The 25,152-nt window shown below is 39.3% G+C and overlaps 2 protein-coding genes across 4 annotated transcripts in view; one reads left to right on the forward strand and one right to left on the reverse strand.

The window, feature by feature from the left end:
* Positions 1-3,151, reverse strand: part of LOC143857242 (acyl-CoA hydrolase 2-like) — an 85,909-nt gene extending 82,758 nt beyond the window's left edge. The window contains exons 1-2 of one of the 3 annotated variants that reach the window (XM_077367663.1): positions 2,954-3,151; positions 2,698-2,790 (exon numbers count right to left, since the gene is read on the reverse strand). In XM_077367663.1, coding sequence (XP_077223778.1) covers positions 2,698-2,790; positions 2,954-2,969 — 109 coding nt within the window. In that variant the 5' untranslated portion in view covers positions 2,970-3,151. The remainder of the gene's footprint in view (positions 1-2,697; positions 2,791-2,953) is intronic. The other 2 variants (XM_077367662.1, XM_077367664.1) reach the window with 2 other exon arrangements.
* Positions 3,152-6,466: 3,315 nt separating this feature from the next.
* LOC143856986 (uncharacterized) lies at positions 6,467-6,829 on the forward strand. Its single transcript, XM_077367267.1, has one exon. It carries the CDS (start codon positions 6,467-6,469, stop codon positions 6,827-6,829), a length of 363 nt encoding a protein of 120 aa, XP_077223382.1.
* The last annotated feature ends 18,323 nt before the right edge of the window (positions 6,830-25,152 follow it).

Here is a 25,152-nt window from a genome sequence, read left to right on the forward strand (position 1 = left end):
TAAAAGCAAGCATAAGTGCATAACCCCAACAAAGGAATCAATTACCAGAATGCCGTTTTCCAAACACAAAACAGATAATTAAAAGATGACACCAAAAATTCACAAGACACCAAGTGCCATTGGTGAGCATTTACATGTACGTTAAATAAATGCATTAGTAGACTACAATTCATTTAGCCCTTGCAGTTTCAGAAAAAGTAACATATTGTTTTTTTTTTTTTTAATGGTAAATTGTTGTTACTTCGATCGATTGCTTCTAACATTCGACAAACGCATGTCAAATACTTGGAATAGTAAAAACTAATCATAATTGTTGGGGGTTCCATGTGAAGGCAAAGATCCCATATCATAAAAGCTATGATTTGGCCGACACTTTAAATTTATTGTCGACACACGTGTCAACACTCATTTAGACACTTTTAAATGTACTGCTAGAAGTGTCAGTAACTTTACATGTATGCATGTGTATGAGTGTGTCACTATTTCTATATTTTTGGGGGTTGCCATGTCAGATACCTCGTATCCATGTCGAAACTCAGCATACGAATCTGTGTCCACAAATCAAGATCATATGTACTTTCTATTTTAGTTGTGTCCCCATTTCTAAATTTTGGGAGTTTGCCGTGTCCGACACTCCGTGTCCATGTCAACACGCGACACCCGTGTCCGTGTCCACAAATCATAGCATAAAAGTAAATTGATGTGAATGGACTTATAAGGACTTGGGCACCATCCCCTTAGCAGCTAGCTTTTAAGGGTGAATTCTACCCAGGTCCCAACAGGTGGTATCAGAACTAGGGCGTGGTAACTCCTGCATGGCCTCAAGGATGGGAAAATCCCTCAGGCAAGATCTCAGTAACCCCGGTGTACCCTCGAGGACGGAGAAAATCCCTCAGGGAAGATCTCATAGTTCCCATGTTGCTCCCACATGGAGGGGCAAGATTATGCACATTGCTTCCGCGTAGAGGAGGAGGGAGTTGTGGGTTCCACGCGAAAGCAAAGATTCCACATCAGAAAAGTGAATTGATGTGGATGGGCTTATAAGGATTTGGGACCATCCCCTTCACAGCTAGCTTTTAAGGGTGTGTTCTACTTGGGGCCCAACAAGAGGTATTAGAGTTGAGACATGGTAACTCCTATGTGCCCTCAAGGATGGAAAAAATCCCTCGAGGATGGAAAAAATCCCTCGAGGTGTACCCTCGAGGACGGAGAAAATCCCTCCAGGAAGATCTCGTAGTTCCCACATTGCACCCGCGTGGAGGGGCGAGATTGTCCACATTGATTCTACGTGGAGTGGGAATTAGTAGGGGTTCCACGCGAAAACAAAGATCCCACATCGGAAAAGTAAATTGATGTGGATGGGCTTATAGGGACTTGGGCACCCACCCCTTAACGGTTAGCTTTTAAGCGTGAATTCTACCCGGGTCCCAACAAAATATAAACAAAATTAATAGCGCTAACCCGACAAGAGCAACAGAAACTAACCAGTAGAGAGAAAAAATTATTTTCGACCCATGTGTTTCATTGGAACTTACGGAGGGCATACAGGACGAGGTGTCGTGGTGTATGTTATTTGCAGATGACATAATATTACTTGACGAAACCAAAGCAGAAATTAATGCTAAGTTAGAGTTTTGGAGAACTACTTTGGAATCTAAAGGTTAAAACTGAGCAGGACTAAGACAGAGTAAATGGAGTGCAACTTTAGTAATGTAAAGAGGTGAGGCGAGGATGTAGTAAATATGACTGGACAGGAGGTACCTAAGAGGGCTATCTTTTGCAATCTTGGTTCAATCCCACAAAAGAAAGGAGAGATTGAAGAGGATGTTAACCACATAATAAGAGCAGGTTGGTTAAAGTGGAAGCATACTTCTGGAGTTATATACGACCGTAAAATACCTACCAAGTTGAAGGGAAAGTTTTGTAAGACAGCTGTGAGGCCAGCCATGCTATACGGCTCAGAATGTCGGGCCACCAAGAAGCAGCATGTGCATAGGATGAGTGTAGCGGAGATGCGAATGCTTAGATGGATGTGCGGCCACACAAGGGTAGATCGAATTAAAAATGAAGACATCCGTAAAAAGGTAGGGGTGAGACCAATTGAGGAGAAGATGAGAGAGCACCGCTTAAGATGGTTTTGGCATATCCAACGTAGGCCTTTGGATGCTCCAGTTAGAAGAAGTGGCTCGTGCCAAGTTGATGGAGTAAAAAGAGGTAAGGGCAAACCAAAAACAACTTGGGTAGAAACAGTGAGGAAAGACTTGACGGCTAGGAACATAACAGAGAACACGACATAGGGGAGAATGAAAGAAAATGATCCATGTAGACGAACCCAACTAGTGTCAGGATTAGACTTAGTCAATTTGAGCCGGGTAGATCCTTTCACCTCTTCATGAAAATTTCCTAAAGGATTCATTAGCCGACCCCAACTAGTTTGGGACAAAGGCTTAGTTGAGTTGAGTTGAGTTGTGTGTTTCATTGGAACCACTTGTAAAATTTATCTATAAATATAGTGCAAAAGCACCCTATAATGAATTGGGTTTTATCCATATTTTCAATCTCATTTAGAAATTAACCAATAGAGAGAAAATATCCAAGTTCTAAGTCTAAAAAAACTAAAGAGAAAATATACAAGTTCTAACTCTAGAAAACAAGCTGGCATTAAATAAAAAACTCTACAAAACCAACAAATCTCACCATAATGTTTGAATTGGACAACTTCAGCGATCTTCTTTAGAGATGAAGTTGAGAGTCTCTGTAGCAATGGTACTTGCCCCAGAAATTCGATCACTGCTCCTCCCACAGAGATTATTCACAAACACACCAAACCCAGAAAAAATAAAGGAAAAAATCAGAGCTACTGTTGAAATTTACTCAGTTGGAGACTCGATAGTAAGAGAAAAGTTAAGCAGTTTTCAAACGCAAACATAGAAATTAGGGTTTTTGGTTTTACCTGTTGCGTGATCCATTAGAAGCTACACGTTGTGAAGGGGAGTTTTTATAGGCTTGGGTTGCAGAGTAGAGAGGGGCGATTTTTATGCAACAAAAGCTTGCCAATTTATGATTGATAGTTTCCAATCTCGAATCATTATTTTGATTTTCTGCAGCTTGTCAAACGGCCAATTTGAGAGTATAAGAAGAAGAGAGGAGTGCAAGTACTAAAACAATGGAGTGAGAATTTGGTCCTGTTTATTTAACGAGCCTGCAATGGAGACGAATGGTCTCCCAACCGTCCGATTGGACCATAATCTTCGGATTTCTAACCGTCCATTTGTGGCTCACGCAACCCGAATGGTTAAGATTTTTCCAATGTATGGCTTTTGGATATGGCATCTAGGTGCAACTTGGATTGGGGTCGACCCGTACCCGACAGGTTTAACCCAATTTTGAGTCGGGTTAGGTTGGCATTTCCTCTGGTTCGGTTGGGTTAGGGTTGAGGCCTAGGAAACTGACCCGACCAAACCCGTTCTCTGTCCTCTAATTTTATCGTGATTTTTATGGGGTTATGTTTTATCTTGTACTTTTTTGTCTGCCCTAGGTGAGCCCAACCCCAAGGCCCTAGGTGAGCCCAACCCCAAGCAGACTCAACCCGAACCGATTTGGAAAAAACAAGTTAGAAGAGTTGGATTAGGGTTGAGAGATTTAGAGGCGGGTTGGGTTAGGATTGACCACCCTCGACCCGAGGGTCAGGTTAGGGTTAGGGTTAGGGTTGAGGGATTGTTATCTTGCCAACTGCTCTAGGGATGGATACTTGAGCCTAAAATTCATCATGTGCCGAACAACTATGCATTTGGATTGTCGCTATAAATACGTAGTTAGGGGTGTACAACCCGAACTCGTCGGGTTAAACCTGAAAAAAAAAAAAAAAAAGAAGGTCGGGTCGGGTTGGGCATCCTTCGGGTCGGTTTCGAGTTGAGCTTTTGTTCGGGTTGAGTTTTCCCAACCCAGGTTGGGTTCGGGTTGAGGGCTTGGGCAACCCGACCCGAGTGAAACCTGGCATTTTTTATCATTTTTTTGTGGCGATGAAAAATTCACACCCCCTGTAGGATAAGTCGCACCCCCTTTAAAGGAGGGCATGTGGCAGACTTTAATGCTTTTTAACGTCAATTCACGTTAAAGGGGTGCGAATTATCCTACAAGGGGTGCGAATTTAGGGAGATGTACACACTTCTACAATTATCCTTCGGGTCAGGTTCGGGTTGGGAAATGGGTTCCTCAAGTCAAGTCGGGTTGGAACTCGGATCAGGTTTAGGTTGAGTAAATGGTTCCTTGGGTCGGGTTTGGGTTAGTCTCAACCTGATTCAACCCGACCCAAGTGTTGGGGTTCCACGCAAAAGCAAATAGTCCCATATGGGATAAAAGAAATGGATGGGGATGGGTTATAAAGGAATGGGCACCCTCCCTCTAACAACTAGCTTTTAAGGGTGAGTTCCACCCCGGTTAAATTCCCAACAAGTGGTATCAGAGCTCAGGGCGTGGTAACTCTGGTTTGCCTCCGAGGGCGGAAATGTCCCTTGGGGAAGATCTCGAAAACCCCGGTGTAGCTATCTTGTGGTTCCCACGTTGCCGCCGTGTGGATGGGCGAGATTTTCCATGTTGCTTCCGCGTGGAGTGGGAGATTGTTGGGGTTCCACACAAAAGCTAATAGTCCCATATCGGATAAGTGAAATGGATGGGGATGGGCTATAAAGGAATGGCCACCCTCCTCTAACAACTAGCTTTTAAGGGTGATTTCTACCCTGGTTAAATTGCCAACAGCAAGTTGCCACCTGTTGGGAAGGGAAACAGATTCCATCTTTTTCCTCCTTCAATTCCAACTGGGTGGTCATTTCTAGGCCCCTGATTTTGTTAATTTTTTAATCAAATGCAAGAATCGGGTGGAATCGTAATAAGATATCGATTCGAGCACGTGATTCCAGCATTCAAAACGCACCCAGAGCGATTTGTTAATAACATTGAACAAACAAATTCCTAATGGGCTGTTTCTAAAGGGATAGAAATCCTTGGCTAAGTTGTTATAGGGATTGGCTATCCTGCTTCAAATTTTTTATGTTGAACAAGCCCTAGGGTTGGCTTTTCTACTGCCCTGCTCTATTTCGACTGCAGGATTTTTCTGGATAAGTTTGGAAAAAAAAATTTTCTAAACATCTTACTTGTTTTACACATCAAAAAATCTATCTTGAAGAAACCTTATTCAATTTTTACTTAGAGGGAAGTTCAATTTATGATAATATCCCTCTAAATTAACCATAATCATATTACGTCCCTCTAAATTGTGGAAAGCAAAACAAAATTCGTAGGAAAAAAAATTCCATTAGAAATGTATTGCCGGAACAAACTATAACAATTCTAGCAAGGATAAAATAAACCCCAGCTTGTTATCCAATTAAGGACAACCTCCAACCATAGCCTTGTGCCCATTTGAAGGTCACTATGGATAGTTAAGATTGTCAAATTGAAGCATTTTTTGTTGGGCAATGATAAATTTGCACTCCCTATTGGATAATTCACACCCCTTTAAAGGAGGATATGTAGCAGACTTTAACAATTTTAATATCAAAGGGGTGCGAAGTATCCTATATTGGGTGCGAATTTATCATCGCCCTTTCTGTTTTATAAACCATCCCGGTAGGGCCCCACACAAATGAACCCACAATATTCTAACGGCTATTTCTCTCGTAAGATTTTTATTTTAAACAGAATATAGAAAGTAGAGGGAAACCCTCTTTCTCTCTCATTCAAACCAAGGTATGAGCTCTATTCCTTTTTTCTTTTTTTGGAATTTCACTCGATTAGGGTTTTTTCTTAGGTCTTATGTTTGTTTATATCATAGTCAGAAGTTTTTGTTGTTTCCCTGTTTTTCTTTTCCTCCCTTTTTCTAATGTGAATTTTTCTTAGGATTATATGTTTGGTTCCATCTTATGTTGGCTTTTTACCCATTTAGGCTTTCTTCTTTGATCTCACGATTTTTTTTTTATCATTGAAAGACATTTTTGTTGTTTCCCTTTTTTCTTGCTCCTTTTCTCAATGTGAAATTTTGTTAGAAAATAAGTTTGGTGTCATCTTATGTTGTTGTTTTTACGAATTAGGGTCTCTTCTCTGATCATATGTTGCTTTCTATCATAGAATGCTATTATTTGTTTCCCTATTTTTCTTTTGGTCCTTTTGTCTTAAGGAAAATAGGTTTGGTTTCATCTTATATTGGATTTTTTTTTTACTGAATTAGGGTTTCTTCTCTGAACATATGTTTGTTTTTGTCATACAAAATAACATCTCATGAAAATCTACATCATAAATTTTTGCAATGCTCCAAAAATGAAAACAAGAGCGGATTTTTCTGCTTGTTCCCAATTAAAATCATAGTTATTACGTTCTAATTTTCCTTTTATCTTATATGATTTTAGCAGGTTCTTTACAATCCAAATTCAAAGCTTATTGATCAACTGTCAGCATGAGTCGTTCTTAGATGAAACCAATCGAGTGCAAAAGACGTGGGAAGAGTGTATTTTCGAATAGACTGAAAGGGTTGAAGAAGAAGATCTTTGAGCTCTCAACTCTGTGCGGTACAGATGCAGTTATGGTGTGTGTCAGTTCAGATGGGGACCACTTTGAAACTTGGCCCGACAAAGGATCAGAGGTCGTCCGCATCATTAAACGATATAAGGACAAGAAAGAAAGTGTGAAGAATAATGAAGATATTGCAAGCTTGTATGAGAAAAAGGTCAAGAATCTGCAGCAAAAGCTTGATCAGAAGCGAATTGAGAATGCTGGCCTGCTCTATCCTTCACGGGATGACCGTTTGGACAACTTTTCACAAGACTGCTGCTAAAAGAGATTGAGATGACGAAGAAAAGATTTGAGATGCTTAAATCTAGTAAAGAGAGATTGTTGAGTAATAAGGCAAAGGGAGATGGACCAGTAATTCAAGATGACTGCAATGCACCTCCCATTCCCCTCCCTTTATCTGATCATATATCATTGGACTTATTTTGACATGGGTATTCCTAAAGAGGTGACATATGACTATTGCCAGAATTATGGAAACCCCTCATTAGGTTGCTCAAGTACATACTTAGGGACTGGGACTCCGGAGAGCATGGTGTCAACGCTTGAATGCTTCTCTGATATTACACCTTCGGGTGATAGCACTGATTATGAGGACCCCCTTTCTTTTAACATTGGCTTTGAAATGTCTAATTATCTTGGCATGGGCCTTCCAACCTGTGTAGAACCAGTGTACTGCCAGAATTATGGAAACTTCTCATTAGGTTGCTCATTCACTTATTTAGAGACTGGGACTCCGGGGAGCGTGGTGTCAACGCTTGAATGCTTCTTTGATATTACACCTTCAGGTGATTGCACTGATTATGAGGACCCCCTTTCTTTTGACATTGGCTTTGAAATGTCTAATTATCTTCGCAAGGGCCTTCCAACCTGTGTGGAGCCAGGGTACTGCCAGAATTTAGAGATTGGGACTTCGGAGAGCTTGGTGTCAATGGGTGAGCGTTTCTCTAGTTTTACACCTTCAGGGGATAGCACTAATTTTGAGGATCTCAGTTCTTTTGGCATTAACTTTGACATGTCTAGCTATCTTGGCATGGATCCTGAAACAAGTGTAAAGCCAGACCATTGCCTGAATAATGGAAACTTGTCAAGTTACTCGAATTTATATTCAGGGTGAGGGACACTGGAGTGTGTGGTTTCTCAGTGGGCGAATGTTTCTCATGAAATGAGATGTTTGAGATCGGTGACAGGAGATAATACATTTTAAAGTCAGCTAGTTGGAGAAATATCAAAATAAGTAAACAAATGGAGTTCCAACAATTTTGCAAGATACAGTTTAAATTTGTACAGTTATTGGATAGTCAATCAATTGGACAGCATGTGAGGAAAAGTATGGAGTTTAGATAGTGCAGTCTGTTATGTAATATATGTTTTCGTTGTTACCATTTTGCAAGAGACATTTTTTTATACAGAGATGGGATAGTTATTCAATTGGATAGCATGTGAGGAAAAGTATAGAAAAGTATGATGTTTATAAAGTCAGCTCACCGGAGATGTCAAATAAGGAAACAAGGAGTTCCAACAATTTTGAAAGTTACAGTTTAGATTTTTTTATGTAATACCATGTTTATCTTGTAATTTGTGAATGAAAAACTCTCTCATTACTGTACTCTGTTCTGATATTAGACAAAAACTTGAGTTTAACACTTTAACTTGTTCTTGTGCTGTCTCATGACAATTCTCTGTTCTGATATTATACAAAAGCTTAAGTTTAACTTGTTCTTGTGCTAGACTTTTGACACGCTCCATTAAACGACAAAATTTATAAATTATACTATGCATTATGATGATTTTGTATCTGGGTGCATCTTGTGTTGTGATGGGTTACATTGCTTGCTCAGTCATTTAGAACTTTGTATAATGCAGCTCTTTGGTGGTGTTCCAACTTTGCCTATCTTATCTTGTCTTTATCATTTAAATATGATTATTTGTAAATGTCACTGATGTTGACACTACCATGTTTTGATAATTGCACTATCACATCTTGTCTTTTATTATTTAAGCAGCTGTGAAAGGTTATTACAGTTCCCAAAACAGTTCGTAGTTGCCAAGTGGAGTTGGTTGCACCTAGCTTGTTACACATCAGCTATTCCAGCTGTCAAAGAGCTGGCCTTGAGCTGGCTTTTTCTAGAATATTCACCGTTTTCTAAAAATAGAGAATAGGAAGCAACACTTGGGTTTTGGAGATGAAATAAAATTCTCGGTCTGCAGTCCTAGACTGATTTTCTTTCTTGAAGAATCCTCTTTGTCTATGGTGAGTTCCTGGATCTACATTTCTCTCTCTCTCTCTTTTTGAATGAACGCTATTCTGTCGTGAATTCAACTAAGTTTCCTTGCTTTGTTTCTTCCTCTCTATGATTCTAATGTTGTTTTCTTCTATGATATAGTATTAAAAATGTTTGAACTTAATTCATATCTGAACATTGAGATAAGTTCTTGAATCTTTTAGCAAGATATGGAAGTCACATGACAGCAAGAGCTTTTTACTGCCCTACCTGTGTGACTGCCTGAGTAAGCTTCATTTCTTTATCAAATTCCCTCCGATCTGATCCCTAAACTTCTCCCGAAAGTTCACCTAACTTACATCTATCAGAAGAGACGAGAACCTACAGAGATTTACTCATAATTCTAGATCAAAGACATCAATTTCAGGTTCACTAAAAAATATTCCTGCTGTAAGTGATGTTTCTCTGTTTCCACTTATCACTCCCATTTCATTTGATAAACTATTGGCATTTTGAATTCCTACTAAAAGAAGTAGAGATCTAAATTCTCAAAACTCACAAAGAACTTTCCTCACTTTGAAAAGGAGTCGTGTTCTCAGTTCTTGGGAATACTAGCAGGAATTGCTTCTAGCTCTCGGTTTTGGCTAGAATTCTTAATCTCTAGTTTTAATCTCACCAAACCTTTATTTCCTGAGAGTGATAGTTCTAGAAGTAAAAATTTATTATTTCTCATCTTCAATATAAGAGGAGTTCACCAAATAATCAAGGCTGCCGCTTGATTGTGGGCTAGTATTGATCATTCATGGGTAATCTTCAAGTGACTGCCGGTAATCTTCAAGTGATTGCCTGAATGTATGATGTGGACACATGGACAGCCTTGGAGTGCGCTATATTTTAGCTTATTTTAGTGTGGTTTTCTTAGTTCCTGCCATATAGTTGGGAGGTTAAATGTGTTGAGTGGCAACCAATGTAGAATTAGGTCCCACGAGAGGGTAAGAGCATGTAGTTTGGGTCAAGGGAGGAGGAGAAGGGTTGGCCGATCAAGTGAAGGGGCATGGAATGCCTTTGTGTGTTGTTGCCATGTCAACCTTATGACAGCTATATGTGCCACATGACATTGCAAGAGGAAGGCCACCTAAGCAAGTACAGGTGGCATCAAGTAAGGCTCCAACTGTACATATTCTAGAGAATTCCATTCTCTCTATAAATAGGGAAGCAGCTCACTTGCAAGACAATTTTGGGGGGAAGATGAGAAAATAAACAGATTGTGTGACATTTTGGGGAGCTCATTTGAGCTTGTGTTGAATAGGAGTTTTCTTTCAGGATGTGAGGAGAAAGTTACTTGAAAGAGTAAGGCCCTTTCTTCCTCCTTCCACTACTTGTCTTGCTTGTAGGAAGAAGCGTACTTCTCTAGTTATGAATTCAAGATTTCTCTTGTTTATGTGTAAATTCTGCTCTGTCTTGAATATCTACCCGGTTTTACCTTTCTTGCCATATTTCTTATGTCTTTCCATGTAATTCGTGTTTACTGCTAGAGATCAAATGCTAAAGATCACTGGTGTGATCTTTTCCATGAAGAGATCTGATCATATATAACTGTCGGTTCTTCCTTGTTTCACCAAATTTGTTTGAAAGTACCTTTGGATGAAGGATTGCTCATGCAGGATACCATTACATATTGTGTTTAACCTCCGATGGTCTCAGTTTCAGGATCTAATGTAATTCTGGTCTTGTTAAAGATCTCCTAGAACTCTGGTAGCTTTCTGATACTCGATCAATGCTTAAACGAGGTACTGTAAAGAAGCTGATCCTTGTAGCTTCTGTATAGTTACTCAGAAGAGCAGAATTTGTTCTTATTAATTGATCTAAATCCTCACTATTAATGGAAGTCAACTGATCATCAAGAGTCACTGTAACTTCCTTCGTTTAAATGTCTTTTGAATTCTCATACCATACAGGCCTACAACTACAAGTAATCAAGAAAAGTATCACCTCCTCTTGCTTCCGCTCCGATCCTGTACCACATCATTGTATCCACAGCAGGTTTGATATCCTCCGTGTAAACATAGGTTCCATAGTTTTCACTTCACATCAGGTGGGGCCCACCATTTTTCACCATTCATAGCATGGGCCAGGAATGCTAGTATCTATCAAGGTTGTCAAGAAAACTTGTGGCTTTTATGGTAAATGCTAATTCAACTATTTAAATTATTAATGGATGGATCCACTTATGTGCAATTTCAGAGTCCAATATTTAAAGCCCAAGTTTGTGAGTCAAAGTAGAGGCAATAAGGAGTAGTGGGTTCTCACTGAGTTCTGTATATGGAACAGATACCGCAATCTTTTGACATTGTGAGATCCACCTTTATCCTTCACCGATGCCATACCATGATGCCATATTACTCTGTTTTCTCCTTTTCTGATATGTCAAGGTAGTCGACGCCTGTGCAACATTGTATTGGCATCACCAACAAATGCAGCAACAATGATTGTTCTTAGGTTAAAAATCTGTTTAAATTGTGAATGTTATACTGTTATGAAATTTTGTTCTTTAAAACTCCATGGCCAACACATGTCCAAAGAAAGAGTTGTGTTTCACTCCTGAGTTATATTCTTGTTTTGAAGGAAAGGGAAGGGAAGTCCCCCCAATCCCTGGTCAGGATACTCTCACAAATTCAAAGCATTGGAAGTAACCTTGGTCATGGGAGGGAAGAAGATGCCCATGGATTTTTAAGGTATGCTATTGATAAAATGCAATCTGTGTGCCTTAAGGAGGGTGGTGTGAGGGCAATGGGTACACAAGTGAGATGAAACTGCTCTTATTCAACTGATTTTCGGTTTTGCAAGTGTGAGTTGTTAGTGATTTTGCATTTTCAAATTCATGTATATTACATGTTTTAGTGTTTTGGAAAATGTTTTATCAAAAGCGTTTGGGAAAAAGAAAATGTTTTCTTAGAAATATTTGCTTTTACAAAAGGATGTAGAAGTGTAGTTGAAAAAGATAGTTCCACATCGGATGAGAGAAAAGAAAGAGAAGGGCTTATAAAGCACTACCTTTTCTAACTCTTGTTGATTGCACATTGGGTTGAACCCATGGTTGGACCCGCGGGACGGTGCAACGCACCGTTCGCACACGCGCACGCGCACGCGCGCGCGCGGCGTGGGCAATGGGCTATAGGGCGCATAGTGGCGCTTTTTTAGGCGCACTTTGCACTTCGCACGTACGCAACGTCGCGAGGAGCGATTGGAGCCTTTAATTTTTCCAGATTTGATCTGCACCGTTGGATCAAGATGAAGGTGGACCGGTCGGATGGGTGGGTCAAATGGTTCGCAGGCCCATCAAGCCGAATGGTTCAGTTGGGTTGGGCTTCGGTTCGGGCCTAACGGTCGGCCCAACGGGCCCATGACTCCAACGGTCAAAGGGTGTGATCAAATGGGTTGTGTCCCTTCCCCCAACGGTCATGTGCCAAGGGGGTGCGATCCACACCATAGATGGTTGATCTAACGATGACTGGGTTGGAGAGAGGTTTTACTCAAACCAACAGTCACCTCTAGAATCGATCAGGACCATTCAAAATCAATGGGTGCGATCTAACGGTCAGATTTCAAACATTCTGGAAAGGTGCCCTGTAGAGGTGTTTTTCACACTGAAAAGTCACCAGATGGTCTATAAAATATGTGCAAACTTCAGTCATTGAAGATAGAAATCGAATTGGCAATTCTGACTGATTTTACACTCTCTTCTACACTCCTACAAAAATCCCCAACTATTTCTACATACTGTTTTTCTTTTGTTTACTGTTCTAGATACTGTTTTTCTGCAGAAACAGAATCTATAGATTTCTCTAAGGCTTGAAATTTCGGAAGGGCATTTTGGGTTTGATTCCGCTAGTGCTACGCGTCATCAAACATTAGTAGGGCTTCCCTACTAGGCTTCATTGTATCTTGGAGGCAATTCGCGGATCCCCTTTGCACACTACTAGTGGGGGCGAATCTTGTCTTAAGGAAAGTGATATCACGCCTTGAAGCAACAAGTTTCTGTTTTCTATCATCAACAGTACCCTCAACAAATTTTCCAACAATCTTAAGGCAAGATTTTTCTACTGTTGTTTCAATGGCACTTTATTCAGTTCGTCAAATGACCCAAGACTTTGTCAAACTCGAACGTTTCGACAAAGGAAATTTCAAGCGTTGGCAGAAGAAGTTGCACTTCATTTTGACATCACTCAAAGTGGTCCATGTTCTCACTACTCTAAAGCCGTCAGCAAATGAAAATGAAACTTTGGCGGAGGCTCGTGCAAGGATGAAGTGGGAACAGGATGACTACATTTGCAAAGGGCACATCCTAAATGCTATGTCAGATACACTATTTGACATATATCAAGGCATGGGATCAGCAAGTGAAATCTGGAATGCACTTGAAGCCAAATACTTGGCGGAAGATGCCAGTAGCAAGAAATTCACTGTGAGTCAATTTTTAAATTTTAAAATGGTAGATGATAAGTCTGTTATTGATCAATTACATGAAATACAACATGTAATTAATCAAATTCATTTGCAAGGCATCCTTCTTGATGATTCCTTCATTGTCCCGTCAATTATTGACAAACTTCCACCAAATTGGAAAGACTTTAGAAAAAGTCTAAAACACAAGAAAGAGGAAATGTCTATTGAAGACTTGGCTCAATGCCTCAGGATTGAGGAAGAGTCAAGAATCAGAGACAAGAAAGAAAATGAAACTGTATCCTCTAAGATCCATTTGGTGGAAAATGTCAAGAATTCGAACCAACAAAGAAAAGGCAATTGGAAGAGAAACAAACACCCTGAAAAGAATACTAATAAGAATAAGAAAAGAAAGGGTGCTTGTTTCAACTGTGGCAAACCAGGCCATTACAAGAGTGAGTGCCGACTTCTTAAGGATAAGAAGTCGGGTGCACCAACAGACAAAGAAAAGTTTGTCGCCATGATTTCAGAGGCAAATATGCTTGAAGATGGCAATGATTGGTGGATTGACTCTGGTGCGACGATGCATGTCTGTAAAGACAGGAACCTGTTTTCAACTTATGAAACAGTTGAAGATGGAAGCGTGTTATACATGGGAAATTCGTCGACAGCAGAAGTCAAAGGGAAGGGCAAGGTGGAACTTGAGTTCAAATCCGGCAAGCGACTCACTCTAACCGGTGTCCACCATGTACCAGAAGTTAGAAAGAACTTAGTGTCTGGAAGCATTCTCAACAAGAATGGCTTCAAACTTGTATTTGAATCTGACAAGTTCATTCTTTCTAAGGGGGGTACTTTTGTTGGGAAGGGATATATGTATGAAGGGATGTTCAAACTTAATATCAATAAAGTGAATGTCTTTGCTTATGTTTTGGATTCTTCTTTATCTTTATGGCATAATCGTTTAGGACATGTAAATACTAGGAAAATGAATGATATGGTTAAGTTAACCTTAATTCCTAAATGTGAAAATGACTTAGTAGATAGATGTAAAACATGCATGCAAACCAAGATAATCACTAAGTCATTTCCTAAAGTAGATAGAACTTCTAACTTGTTAGATTTAATTCATAGTGATGTATGTGACATACATAGTGTTCCCACAAAGGGAGGTAAAAAGTACTTTGTTACATTTATTGATGATTATTCTAGGTACTGTTATGTTTATCTACTTAGTCATAAAGATGAGGTTTTAGAAAAATTTAAGATTTATAAAACTGAAGTAGAAAACCAATGTATAACAAGCATTAAATGTCTCAGATCAGATAGAGGTGGTGAATATCACTTTCCTCATTTCTGTGAATCAGTAGGCATAGTCCATGAATCTTCTGCCCCTTATACACCACAACAAAATGGTGTAGCAGAAAGGAAGAATAGGACACTTACTGAAATGATTAATGCTATGCTTGTTAATTCTGGTTTAAATAAAAGTTTTTGGGGTGAAGCCTTACTTACAGCTTGTCACATTTTGAATAGGGTACCAAGTAAGAAATCTAATATAACCCCTTATGAATTGTGGAAGAAAAGGAAACCAAACTTAAGTTACCTTAAAGTTTGGGGTTGTAGATCTATAGTTAAAGTCCCTAAACCTAAGTTAAGGAAATTAGGTGAAAAGGGTATTGAGTGTATCTTTTTGGGATATGCTAGTCACAGTAAGGCCTATAGGTTCTTAGTTATAGAACCCAATGATTTTATAGATGTCAATACCATAATTGAATCTAGAGATGCATTTTTCTATGAAAATAGGTTCACTGCAATTCCTAAAGAAATTGAACCTACAACTTCTGTAGATCATCCTTTAGAATCACAAACAGAAGTTGGTGAACCTAGTGTACAACCTAGTAAAATAAGAAGAAGTTCAAGAGATAGAAGGGATAGGGGTTTTGGCCCTGACTTTGTAACCTACCTGGTAGAAGGGACAAGGGAAAAACTCCAAGGTTCTGTCTTGTTAAACTTAAGCATAGAAAGTGACCCTCAAACCTATGGAGAAGCCATAAAGTCACAAGATGTTGCTTTTTGGAAAGAAGCAATTAATGACGAAATGGATTCTATCATGGGTAATAAAACTTGGATTTTGGTTGATCTACCATCTGGGTCTAAACCTATAGGATGTAAATGGATCTTCAAGAAGAAGATCAATATAGATGGGACCATAGAAAAGTTTAAGGCAAGGTTAGTTGCCAAAGGGTTTACTCAAAAACCCGGTATTGATTACTTTGACACATATGCACCTGTTGCTAGGATTTCTACCATTAGAGTGTTGATTGCCCTTGCTTCCATATACAAACTTCACATTCACCAGATGGATGTTAAAACCGCATTCTTAAATGGTGAACTTGATGAAGAAGTGTATATGGAACAACCTGAGGGATTTATTCTGCCAGGCCAAGAGCATAAAGTATGTAAGCTTATCAAATCTTTGTATGGGCTTAAGCAAGCCCCTAAACAATGGCATGAAAGATTTGATAAAGTCTTAGTGTCAAATGGTTATAAGATACATGAATCAGATAAATGTATATACAGTAAATTTAAGGGCGGCAAATGTGTTGTTATTTGTTTATATGTTGATGACATGTTAATTTTTGGTACTGATATTGCAAGCATTCAAAGTACTAAATCATATCTTTCTCAAAACGTTGATATGAAAGATATGGGTGAAGCTGATGTGATTTTGGGTATTAGAATCATAAGACAGGACAATGGTTTTATTCTAACACAATCACATTATATTGAGAAAGTTCTTAAAAAGTTTAACCATTTTGAATGTTCACCCATTTCAACACCTTTTGACCCAAATATAAAGTTGTATCTTAATACTGGCAGGACTATCTCTCAACTAGGGTATGCTAGTGTAATTGGTAGTCTTATGTATGCTATGACTTGTACTAGGCCAGACATAGCATATGCTGTAGGTAAACTTAGTAGGTTTACCAGTAATCCTAGTTTTTCTCATTGGAATGCAGTCTATAGAGTTTTAAAATATTTAAAGAAAACTATAGACTATGGTTTATGTTATAGTGGGTATCCAACTGTAATAGAAGGATACTCTGATGCTAGTTGGATAACTGAGCGTATAGACCATTTATCAACCAGTGGGTGGATTTTCACCCTTGGTGGGGGAGCAGTCTCCTGGGCCTCTAAGAAACAGACATGCATAACAACTTCAACTATGGAAGCAGAGTTTATAGCTCTGGCAGCATGCTGTAAAGAGGCGGAATGGCTTCGGAATTTGTTATTGAAAATTCCGTTATGGTCTAAACCAATGCCATCGATTTATGTCCATTGTGATAGTCAGGCCACACTATCAAGGGCATATAATCATGTTTATAATGGTAAGTCCAGACATATAGGACTTAGACATAGTGCTATAAGAGAGTTACTTACTAATGGAGTAGTAACTATTGATTTTGTGAGATCGAGCCAAAACTTGGCCGATCCATTCACTAAAGCTCTTGCAAGAGATCTGGTGTGTAAAACATCATTAGGGATGGGGTTAAAGCCATTAACCAATAGTCACCAATGATGGAACATCAACTCAACACTTGAATAAACATCAAGTCTTGAGTTCAATGAGTCCAAGTACATCATATGGAGTGATTGCAAGCACTATAATCTGTATTATTTGCCATCCCAAGGTAAAGTGCTTGGTACCTGTAATGTTTAAAAGGAGAAGGCTGAGTATTTAAACTCTTAATAGGCTAATAACATAGTGTTGGAGTGTTTTAGTTACATGGGCACTCTTGATAAGCCTACCTATGTGAGTGTGGGAGTGGTGCCGCTTCCTATGAGACCTGGCTAGTCTCTAGAGCGCTAATGAAACCAAGATATAGACACAAGGCCAGTTCATGTGTCGGTTTTAGAAATTGCCCAAAGAGGTGAAATCTTGTGTGTGAGACGTATCCGGTTAATCATATAGAATAGCTAGTTCAAAGATACGTCTACTATGCAATTCTGGTTAACTTTGATATGTCCTCACTAAGTGAAGGTTCAAATCGAGAGATACCTTCATCTATGCATAAGATTTCCAAGCCTGATGAGAAAATTTTCTTTGATTTTGAAAATGGTGGGGGATTGTTAGTGATTTTGCATTTTCAAATTCATGTATATTACATGTTTTAGTGTTTTGGAAAATGTTTTATCAAAAGCGTTTGGGAAAAAGAAAATGTTTTCTTAGAAATATTTGCTTTTACAAAAGGATGTAGAAGTGTAGTTGAAAAAGATAGTTCCACATCGGATGAGAGAAAAGAAAGAGAAGGGCTTATAAAGCACTACCTTTTCTAACTCTTGTTGATTGCACATTGGGTTGAACCCATGGTTGGACCCGCGGGACGGTGCAACGCACCGTTCGCACACGCGCACGCGCACGCGCGCGCGCGGCGTGGGCAATGGGCTATAGGGCGCATAGTGGCGCTTTTTTAGGCGCACTTTGCACTTCGCACGTACGCAACGTCGCGAGGAGCGATTGGAGCCTTTAATTTTTCCAGATTTGATCTGCACCGTTGGATCAAGATGAAGGTGGACCGGTCGGATGGGTGGGTCAAATGGTTCGCAGGCCCATCAAGCCGAATGGTTCAGTTGGGTTGGGCTTCGGTTCGGGCCTAACGGTCGGCCCAACGGGCCCATGACTCCAACGGTCAAAGGGTGTGATCAAATGGGTTGTGTCCCTTCCCCCAACGGTCATGTGCCAAGGGGGTGCGATCCACACCATAGATGGTTGATCTAACGATGACTGGGTTGGAGAGAGGTTTTACTCAAACCAACAGTCACCTCTAGAATCGATCAGGACCATTCAAAATCAATGGGTGCGATCTAACGGTCAGATTTCAAACATTCTGGAAAGGTGCCCTGTAGAGGTGTTTTTCACACTGAAAAGTCACCAGATGGTCTATAAAATATGTGCAAACTTCAGTCATTGAAGATAGAAATCGAATTGGCAATTCTGACTGATTTTACACTCTCTTCTACACTCCTACAAAAATCCCCAACTATTTCTACATACTGTTTTTCTTTTGTTTACTGTTCTAGATACTGTTTTTCTGCAGAAACAGAATCTATAGATTTCTCTAAGGCTTGAAATTTCGGAAGGGCATTTTGGGTTTGATTCCGCTAGTGCTACGCGTCATCAAACATTAGTAGGGCTTCCCTACTAGGCTTCATTGTATCTTGGAGGCAATTCGCGGATCCCCTTTGCACACTACTAGTGGGGGCGAATCTTGTCTTAAGGAAAGTGATATCACGCCTTGAAGCAACAAGTTTCTGTTTTCTATCATCAACAGTACCCTCAACAAATTTTCCAACAATCTTAAGACAAGATTTTTCTACTGTTGTTTCAATGGCACTTTATTCAGTTCGTCAAATGACCCAAGACTTTGTCAAACTCGAACGTTTCGACAAAGGAAATTTCAAGCGTTGGCAGAAGAAGTTGCACTTCATTTTGACATCACTCAAAGTGGTCCATGTTCTCACTACTCTAAAGCCGTCAGCAAATGAAAATGAAACTTTGGCGGAGGCTCGTGCAAGGATGAAGTGGGAACAGGATGACTACATTTGCAAAGGGCACATCCTAAATGCTATGTCAGATACACTATTTGACATATATCAAGGCATGGGATCAGCAAGTGAAATCTGGAATGCACTTGAAGCCAAATACTTGGCGGAAGATGCCAGTAGCAAGAAATTCACTGTGAGTCAATTTTTAAATTTTAAAATGGTAGATGATAAGTCTGTTATTGATCAATTACATGAAATACAACATGTAATTAATCAAATTCATTTGCAAGGCATCCTTCTTGATGATTCCTTCATTGTCCCGTCAATTATTGACAAACTTCCACCAAATTGGAAAGACTTTAGAAAAAGTCTAAAACACAAGAAAGAGGAAATGTCTATTGAAGACTTGGCTCAATGCCTCAGGATTGAGGAAGAGTCAAGAATCAGAGACAAGAAAGAAAATGAAACTGTATCCTCTAAGATCCATTTGGTGGAAAATGTCAAGAATTCGAACCAACAAAGAAAAGGCAATTGGAAGAGAAACAAACACCCTGAAAAGAATACTAATAAGAATAAGAAAAGAAAGGGTGCTTGTTTCAACTGTGGCAAACCAGGCCATTACAAGAGTGAGTGCCGACTTCTTAAGGATAAGAAGTCGGGTGCACCAACAGACAAAGAAAAGTTTGTCGCCATGATTTCAGAGGCAAATATGCTTGAAGATGGCAATGATTGGTGGATTGACTCTGGTGCGACGATGCATGTCTGTAAAGACAGGAACCTGTTTTCAACTTATGAAACAGTTGAAGATGGAAGCGTGTTATACATGGGAAATTCGTCGACAGCAGAAGTCAAAGGGAAGGGCAAGGTGGAACTTGAGTTCAAATCCGGCAAGCGACTCACTCTAACCGGTGTCCACCATGTACCAGAAGTTAGAAAGAACTTAGTGTCTGGAAGCATTCTCAACAAGAATGGCTTCAAACTTGTATTTGAATCTGACAAGTTCATTCTTTCTAAGGGGGGTACTTTTGTTGGGAAGGGATATATGTATGAAGGGATGTTCAAACTTAATATCAATAAAGTGAATGTCTTTGCTTATGTTTTGGATTCTTCTTTATCTTTATGGCATAATCGTTTAGGACATGTAAATACTAGGAAAATGAATGATATGGTTAAGTTAACCTTAATTCCTAAATGTGAAAATGACTTAGTAGATAGATGTAAAACATGCATGCAAACCAAGATAATCACTAAGTCATTTCCTAAAGTAGATAGAACTTCTAACTTGTTAGATTTAATTCATAGTGATGTATGTGACATACATAGTGTTCCCACAAAGGGAGGTAAAAAGTACTTTGTTACATTTATTGATGATTATTCTAGGTACTGTTATGTTTATCTACTTAGTCATAAAGATGAGGTTTTAGAAAAATTTAAGATTTATAAAACTGAAGTAGAAAACCAATGTATAACAAGCATTAAATGTCTCAGATCAGATAGAGGTGGTGAATATCACTTTCCTCATTTCTGTGAATCAGTAGGCATAGTCCATGAATCTTCTGCCCCTTATACACCACAACAAAATGGTGTAGCAGAAAGGAAGAATAGGACACTTACTGAAATGATTAATGCTATGCTTGTTAATTCTGGTTTAAATAAAAGTTTTTGGGGTGAAGCCTTACTTACAGCTTGTCACATTTTGAATAGGGTACCAAGTAAGAAATCTAATATAACCCCTTATGAATTGTGGAAGAAAAGGAAACCAAACTTAAGTTACCTTAAAGTTTGGGGTTGTAGATCTATAGTTAAAGTCCCTAAACCTAAGTTAAGGAAATTAGGTGAAAAGGGTATTGAGTGTATCTTTTTGGGATATGCTAGTCACAGTAAGGCCTATAGGTTCTTAGTTATAGAACCCAATGATTTTATAGATGTCAATACCATAATTGAATCTAGAGATGCATTTTTCTATGAAAATAGGTTCACTGCAATTCCTAAAGAAATTGAACCTACAACTTCTGTAGATCATCCTTTAGAATCACAAACAGAAGTTGGTGAACCTAGTGTACAACCTAGTAAAATAAGAAGAAGTTCAAGAGATAGAAGGGATAGGGGTTTTGGCCCTGACTTTGTAACCTACCTGGTAGAAGGGACAAGGGAAAAACTCCAAGGTTCTGTCTTGTTAAACTTAAGCATAGAAAGTGACCCTCAAACCTATGGAGAAGCCATAAAGTCACAAGATGTTGCTTTTTGGAAAGAAGCAATTAATGACGAAATGGATTCTATCATGGGTAATAAAACTTGGATTTTGGTTGATCTACCATCTGGGTCTAAACCTATAGGATGTAAATGGATCTTCAAGAAGAAGATCAATATAGATGGGACCATAGAAAAGTTTAAGGCAAGGTTAGTTGCCAAAGGGTTTACTCAAAAACCCGGTATTGATTACTTTGACACATATGCACCTGTTGCTAGGATTTCTACCATTAGAGTGTTGATTGCCCTTGCTTCCATATACAAACTTCACATTCACCAGATGGATGTTAAAACCGCATTCTTAAATGGTGAACTTGATGAAGAAGTGTATATGGAACAACCTGAGGGATTTATTCTGCCAGGCCAAGAGCATAAAGTATGTAAGCTTATCAAATCTTTGTATGGGCTTAAGCAAGCCCCTAAACAATGGCATGAAAGATTTGATAAAGTCTTAGTGTCAAATGGTTATAAGATACATGAATCAGATAAATGTATATACAGTAAATTTAAGGGCGGCAAATGTGTTGTTATTTGTTTATATGTTGATGACATGTTAATTTTTGGTACTGATATTGCAAGCATTCAAAGTACTAAATCATATCTTTCTCAAAACGTTGATATGAAAGATATGGGTGAAGCTGATGTGATTTTGGGTATTAGAATCATAAGACAGGACAATGGTTTTATTCTAACACAATCACATTATATTGAGAAAGTTCTTAAAAAGTTTAACCATTTTGAATGTTCACCCATTTCAACACCTTTTGACCCAAATATAAAGTTGTATCTTAATACTGGCAGGACTATCTCTCAACTAGGGTATGCTAGTGTAATTGGTAGTCTTATGTATGCTATGACTTGTACTAGGCCAGACATAGCATATGCTGTAGGTAAACTTAGTAGGTTTACCAGTAATCCTAGTTTTTCTCATTGGAATGCAGTCTATAGAGTTTTAAAATATTTAAAGAAAACTATAGACTATGGTTTATGTTATAGTGGGTATCCAACTGTAATAGAAGGATACTCTGATGCTAGTTGGATAACTGAGCGTATAGACCATTTATCAACCAGTGGGTGGATTTTCACCCTTGGTGGGGGAGCAGTCTCCTGGGCCTCTAAGAAACAGACATGCATAACAACTTCAACTATGGAAGCAGAGTTTATAGCTCTGGCAGCATGCTGTAAAGAGGCGGAATGGCTTCGGAATTTGTTATTGAAAATTCCGTTATGGTCTAAACCAATGCCATCGATTTATGTCCATTGTGATAGTCAGGCCACACTATCAAGGGCATATAATCATGTTTATAATGGTAAGTCCAGACATATAGGACTTAGACATAGTGCTATAAGAGAGTTACTTACTAATGGAGTAGTAACTATTGATTTTGTGAGATCGAGCCAAAACTTGGCCGATCCATTCACTAAAGCTCTTGCAAGAGATCTGGTGTGTAAAACATCATTAGGGATGGGGTTAAAGCCATTAACCAATAGTCACCAATGATGGAACATCAACTCAACACTTGAATAAACATCAAGTCTTGAGTTCAATGAGTCCAAGTACATCATATGGAGTGATTGCAAGCACTATAATCTGTATTATTTGCCATCCCAAGGTAAAGTGCTTGGTACCTGTAATGTTTAAAAGGAGAAGGCTGAGTATTTAAACTCTTAATAGGCTAATAACATAGTGTTGGAGTGTTTTAGTTACATGGGCACTCTTGATAAGCCTACCTATGTGAGTGTGGGAGTGGTGCCGCTTCCTATGAGACCTGGCTAGTCTCTAGAGCGCTAATGAAACCAAGATATAGACACAAGGCCAGTTCATGTGTCGGTTTTAGAAATTGCCCAAAGAGGTGAAATCTTGTGTGTGAGACGTATCCGGTTAATCATATAGAATAGCTAGTTCAAAGATACGTCTACTATGCAATTCTGGTTAACTTTGATATGTCCTCACTAAGTGAAGGTTCAAATCGAGAGATACCTTCATCTATGCATAAGATTTCCAAGCCTGATGAGAAAATTTTCTTTGATTTTGAAAATGGTGGGGGATTGTTAGTGATTTTGCATTTTCAAATTCATGTATATTACATGTTTTAGTGTTTTGGAAAATGTTTTATCAAAAGCGTTTGGGAAAAAGAAAATGTTTTCTTAGAAATATTTGCTTTTACAAAAGGATGTAGAAGTGTAGTTGAAAAAGATAGTTCCACATCGGATGAGAGAAAAGAAAGAGAAGGGCTTATAAAGCACTACCTTTTCTAACTCTTGTTGATTGCACATTGGGTTGAACCCATGGTTGGACCCGCGGGACGGTGCAACGCACCGTTCGCACACGCGCACGCGCACGCGCGCGCGCGGCGTGGGCAATGGGCTATAGGGCGCATAGTGGCGCTTTTTTAGGCGCACTTTGCACTTCGCACGTACGCAACGTCGCGAGGAGCGATTGGAGCCTTTAATTTTTCCAGATTTGATCTGCACCGTTGGATCAAGATGAAGGTGGACCGGTCGGATGGGTGGGTCAAATGGTTCGCAGGCCCATCAAGCCGAATGGTTCAGTTGGGTTGGGCTTCGGTTCGGGCCTAACGGTCGGCCCAACGGGCCCATGACTCCAACGGTCAAAGGGTGTGATCAAATGGGTTGTGTCCCTTCCCCCAACGGTCATGTGCCAAGGGGGTGCGATCCACACCATAGATGGTTGATCTAACGATGACTGGGTTGGAGAGAGGTTTTACTCAAACCAACAGTCACCTCTAGAATCGATCAGGACCATTCAAAATCAATGGGTGCGATCTAACGGTCAGATTTCAAACATTCTGGAAAGGTGCCCTGTAGAGGTGTTTTTCACACTGAAAAGTCACCAGATGGTCTATAAAATATGTGCAAACTTCAGTCATTGAAGATAGAAATCGAATTGGCAATTCTGACTGATTTTACACTCTCTTCTACACTCCTACAAAAATCCCCAACTATTTCTACATACTGTTTTTCTTTTGTTTACTGTTCTAGATACTGTTTTTCTGCAGAAACAGAATCTAGAGATTTCTCTAAGGCTTGAAATTTCGGAAGGGCATTTCGGGTTTGATTCCGCTAGTGCTACGCGTCATCAAACATTAGTAGGGCTTCCCTACTAGGCTTCATTGTATCTTGGAGGCAATTCGCGGATCCCCTTTGCACACTACTAGTGGGGGCGAATCTTGTCTTAAGGAAAGTGATATCACGCCTTGAAGCAACAAGTTTCTGTTTTCTATCATCAACAGTACCCTCAACAAATTTTCAGCTACTTGTAATCCGCTCCAGCAAGATAGCAATTGAGCTTGAAATTTCATTCTCCTCATCTTCTTCATCTGTTCTTCCTTGTGCCTTGCAACGAATCGATCAATTTTCTTATAGCTTGGAAGTCTACTCGTCAAACTGCATCTGTTGTTTGAAGTTCCGTTGAATAAGAGAGAACTCACTCACTACATCTACATGTTGAAAGTTTACGAAGAAGTTGAACAAAGACTTATTAAGCAAGAGCTCTTCCTCTAGGTCTGAAAATAATTCTCTTTCTTTGAAACTCAAGAACACTACTTGGATGGAAGCCTCAACCGAAGCATAGCCTTTTATGTTGATTAGTTGAAAGTCCTTGGAATTCAATCTTTCTAGTAGAGACAACATTCACGCATAAAAGACGGTGAATGTCATGCTAGCTCATTTGCTGTTGGATCGAATGATGTATTTTTGGATGATCCTAAATTAGAAGGCCTATAATCAGTTGCAGTATACAGTGTATTAATTTGAGGTTGAAGGCTCAATGATTTCCTCTGTGGACCATGCTCTAAATTGGGGGAAACCATTCTCAAATTGCTAACTGTCATAACCTTCACTTAAAGGCACTTTTCCTCTACAAACAGTGAACATGCAATTAGAGCAGAATCAAGATTAAAGTGACAAGTTACTGCCATACCAATTTCTGTCACTGGCACAGTCCTACCTTTAATTATACTTGCGAAGTGCATCATTTTGTGTTTATTTGTTTCATTCCTATTATTTCGAGTCAAATTACCTTGCTTGTTAACTCTACGGAGCTTGAAGAAGCACTAAGCACAATTTACAATTACTGATGGGTGTAATTTATGCCCCCACA

The sequence above is a fragment of the Tasmannia lanceolata genome, unplaced genomic scaffold (assembly GCF_043159265.1).
Source record: "Tasmannia lanceolata isolate RefF3 unplaced genomic scaffold, GAP_Taslan_0.1 ptg000024l, whole genome shotgun sequence".
Taxonomy (NCBI): Eukaryota; Viridiplantae; Streptophyta; class Magnoliopsida; order Canellales; family Winteraceae; genus Tasmannia; species Tasmannia lanceolata.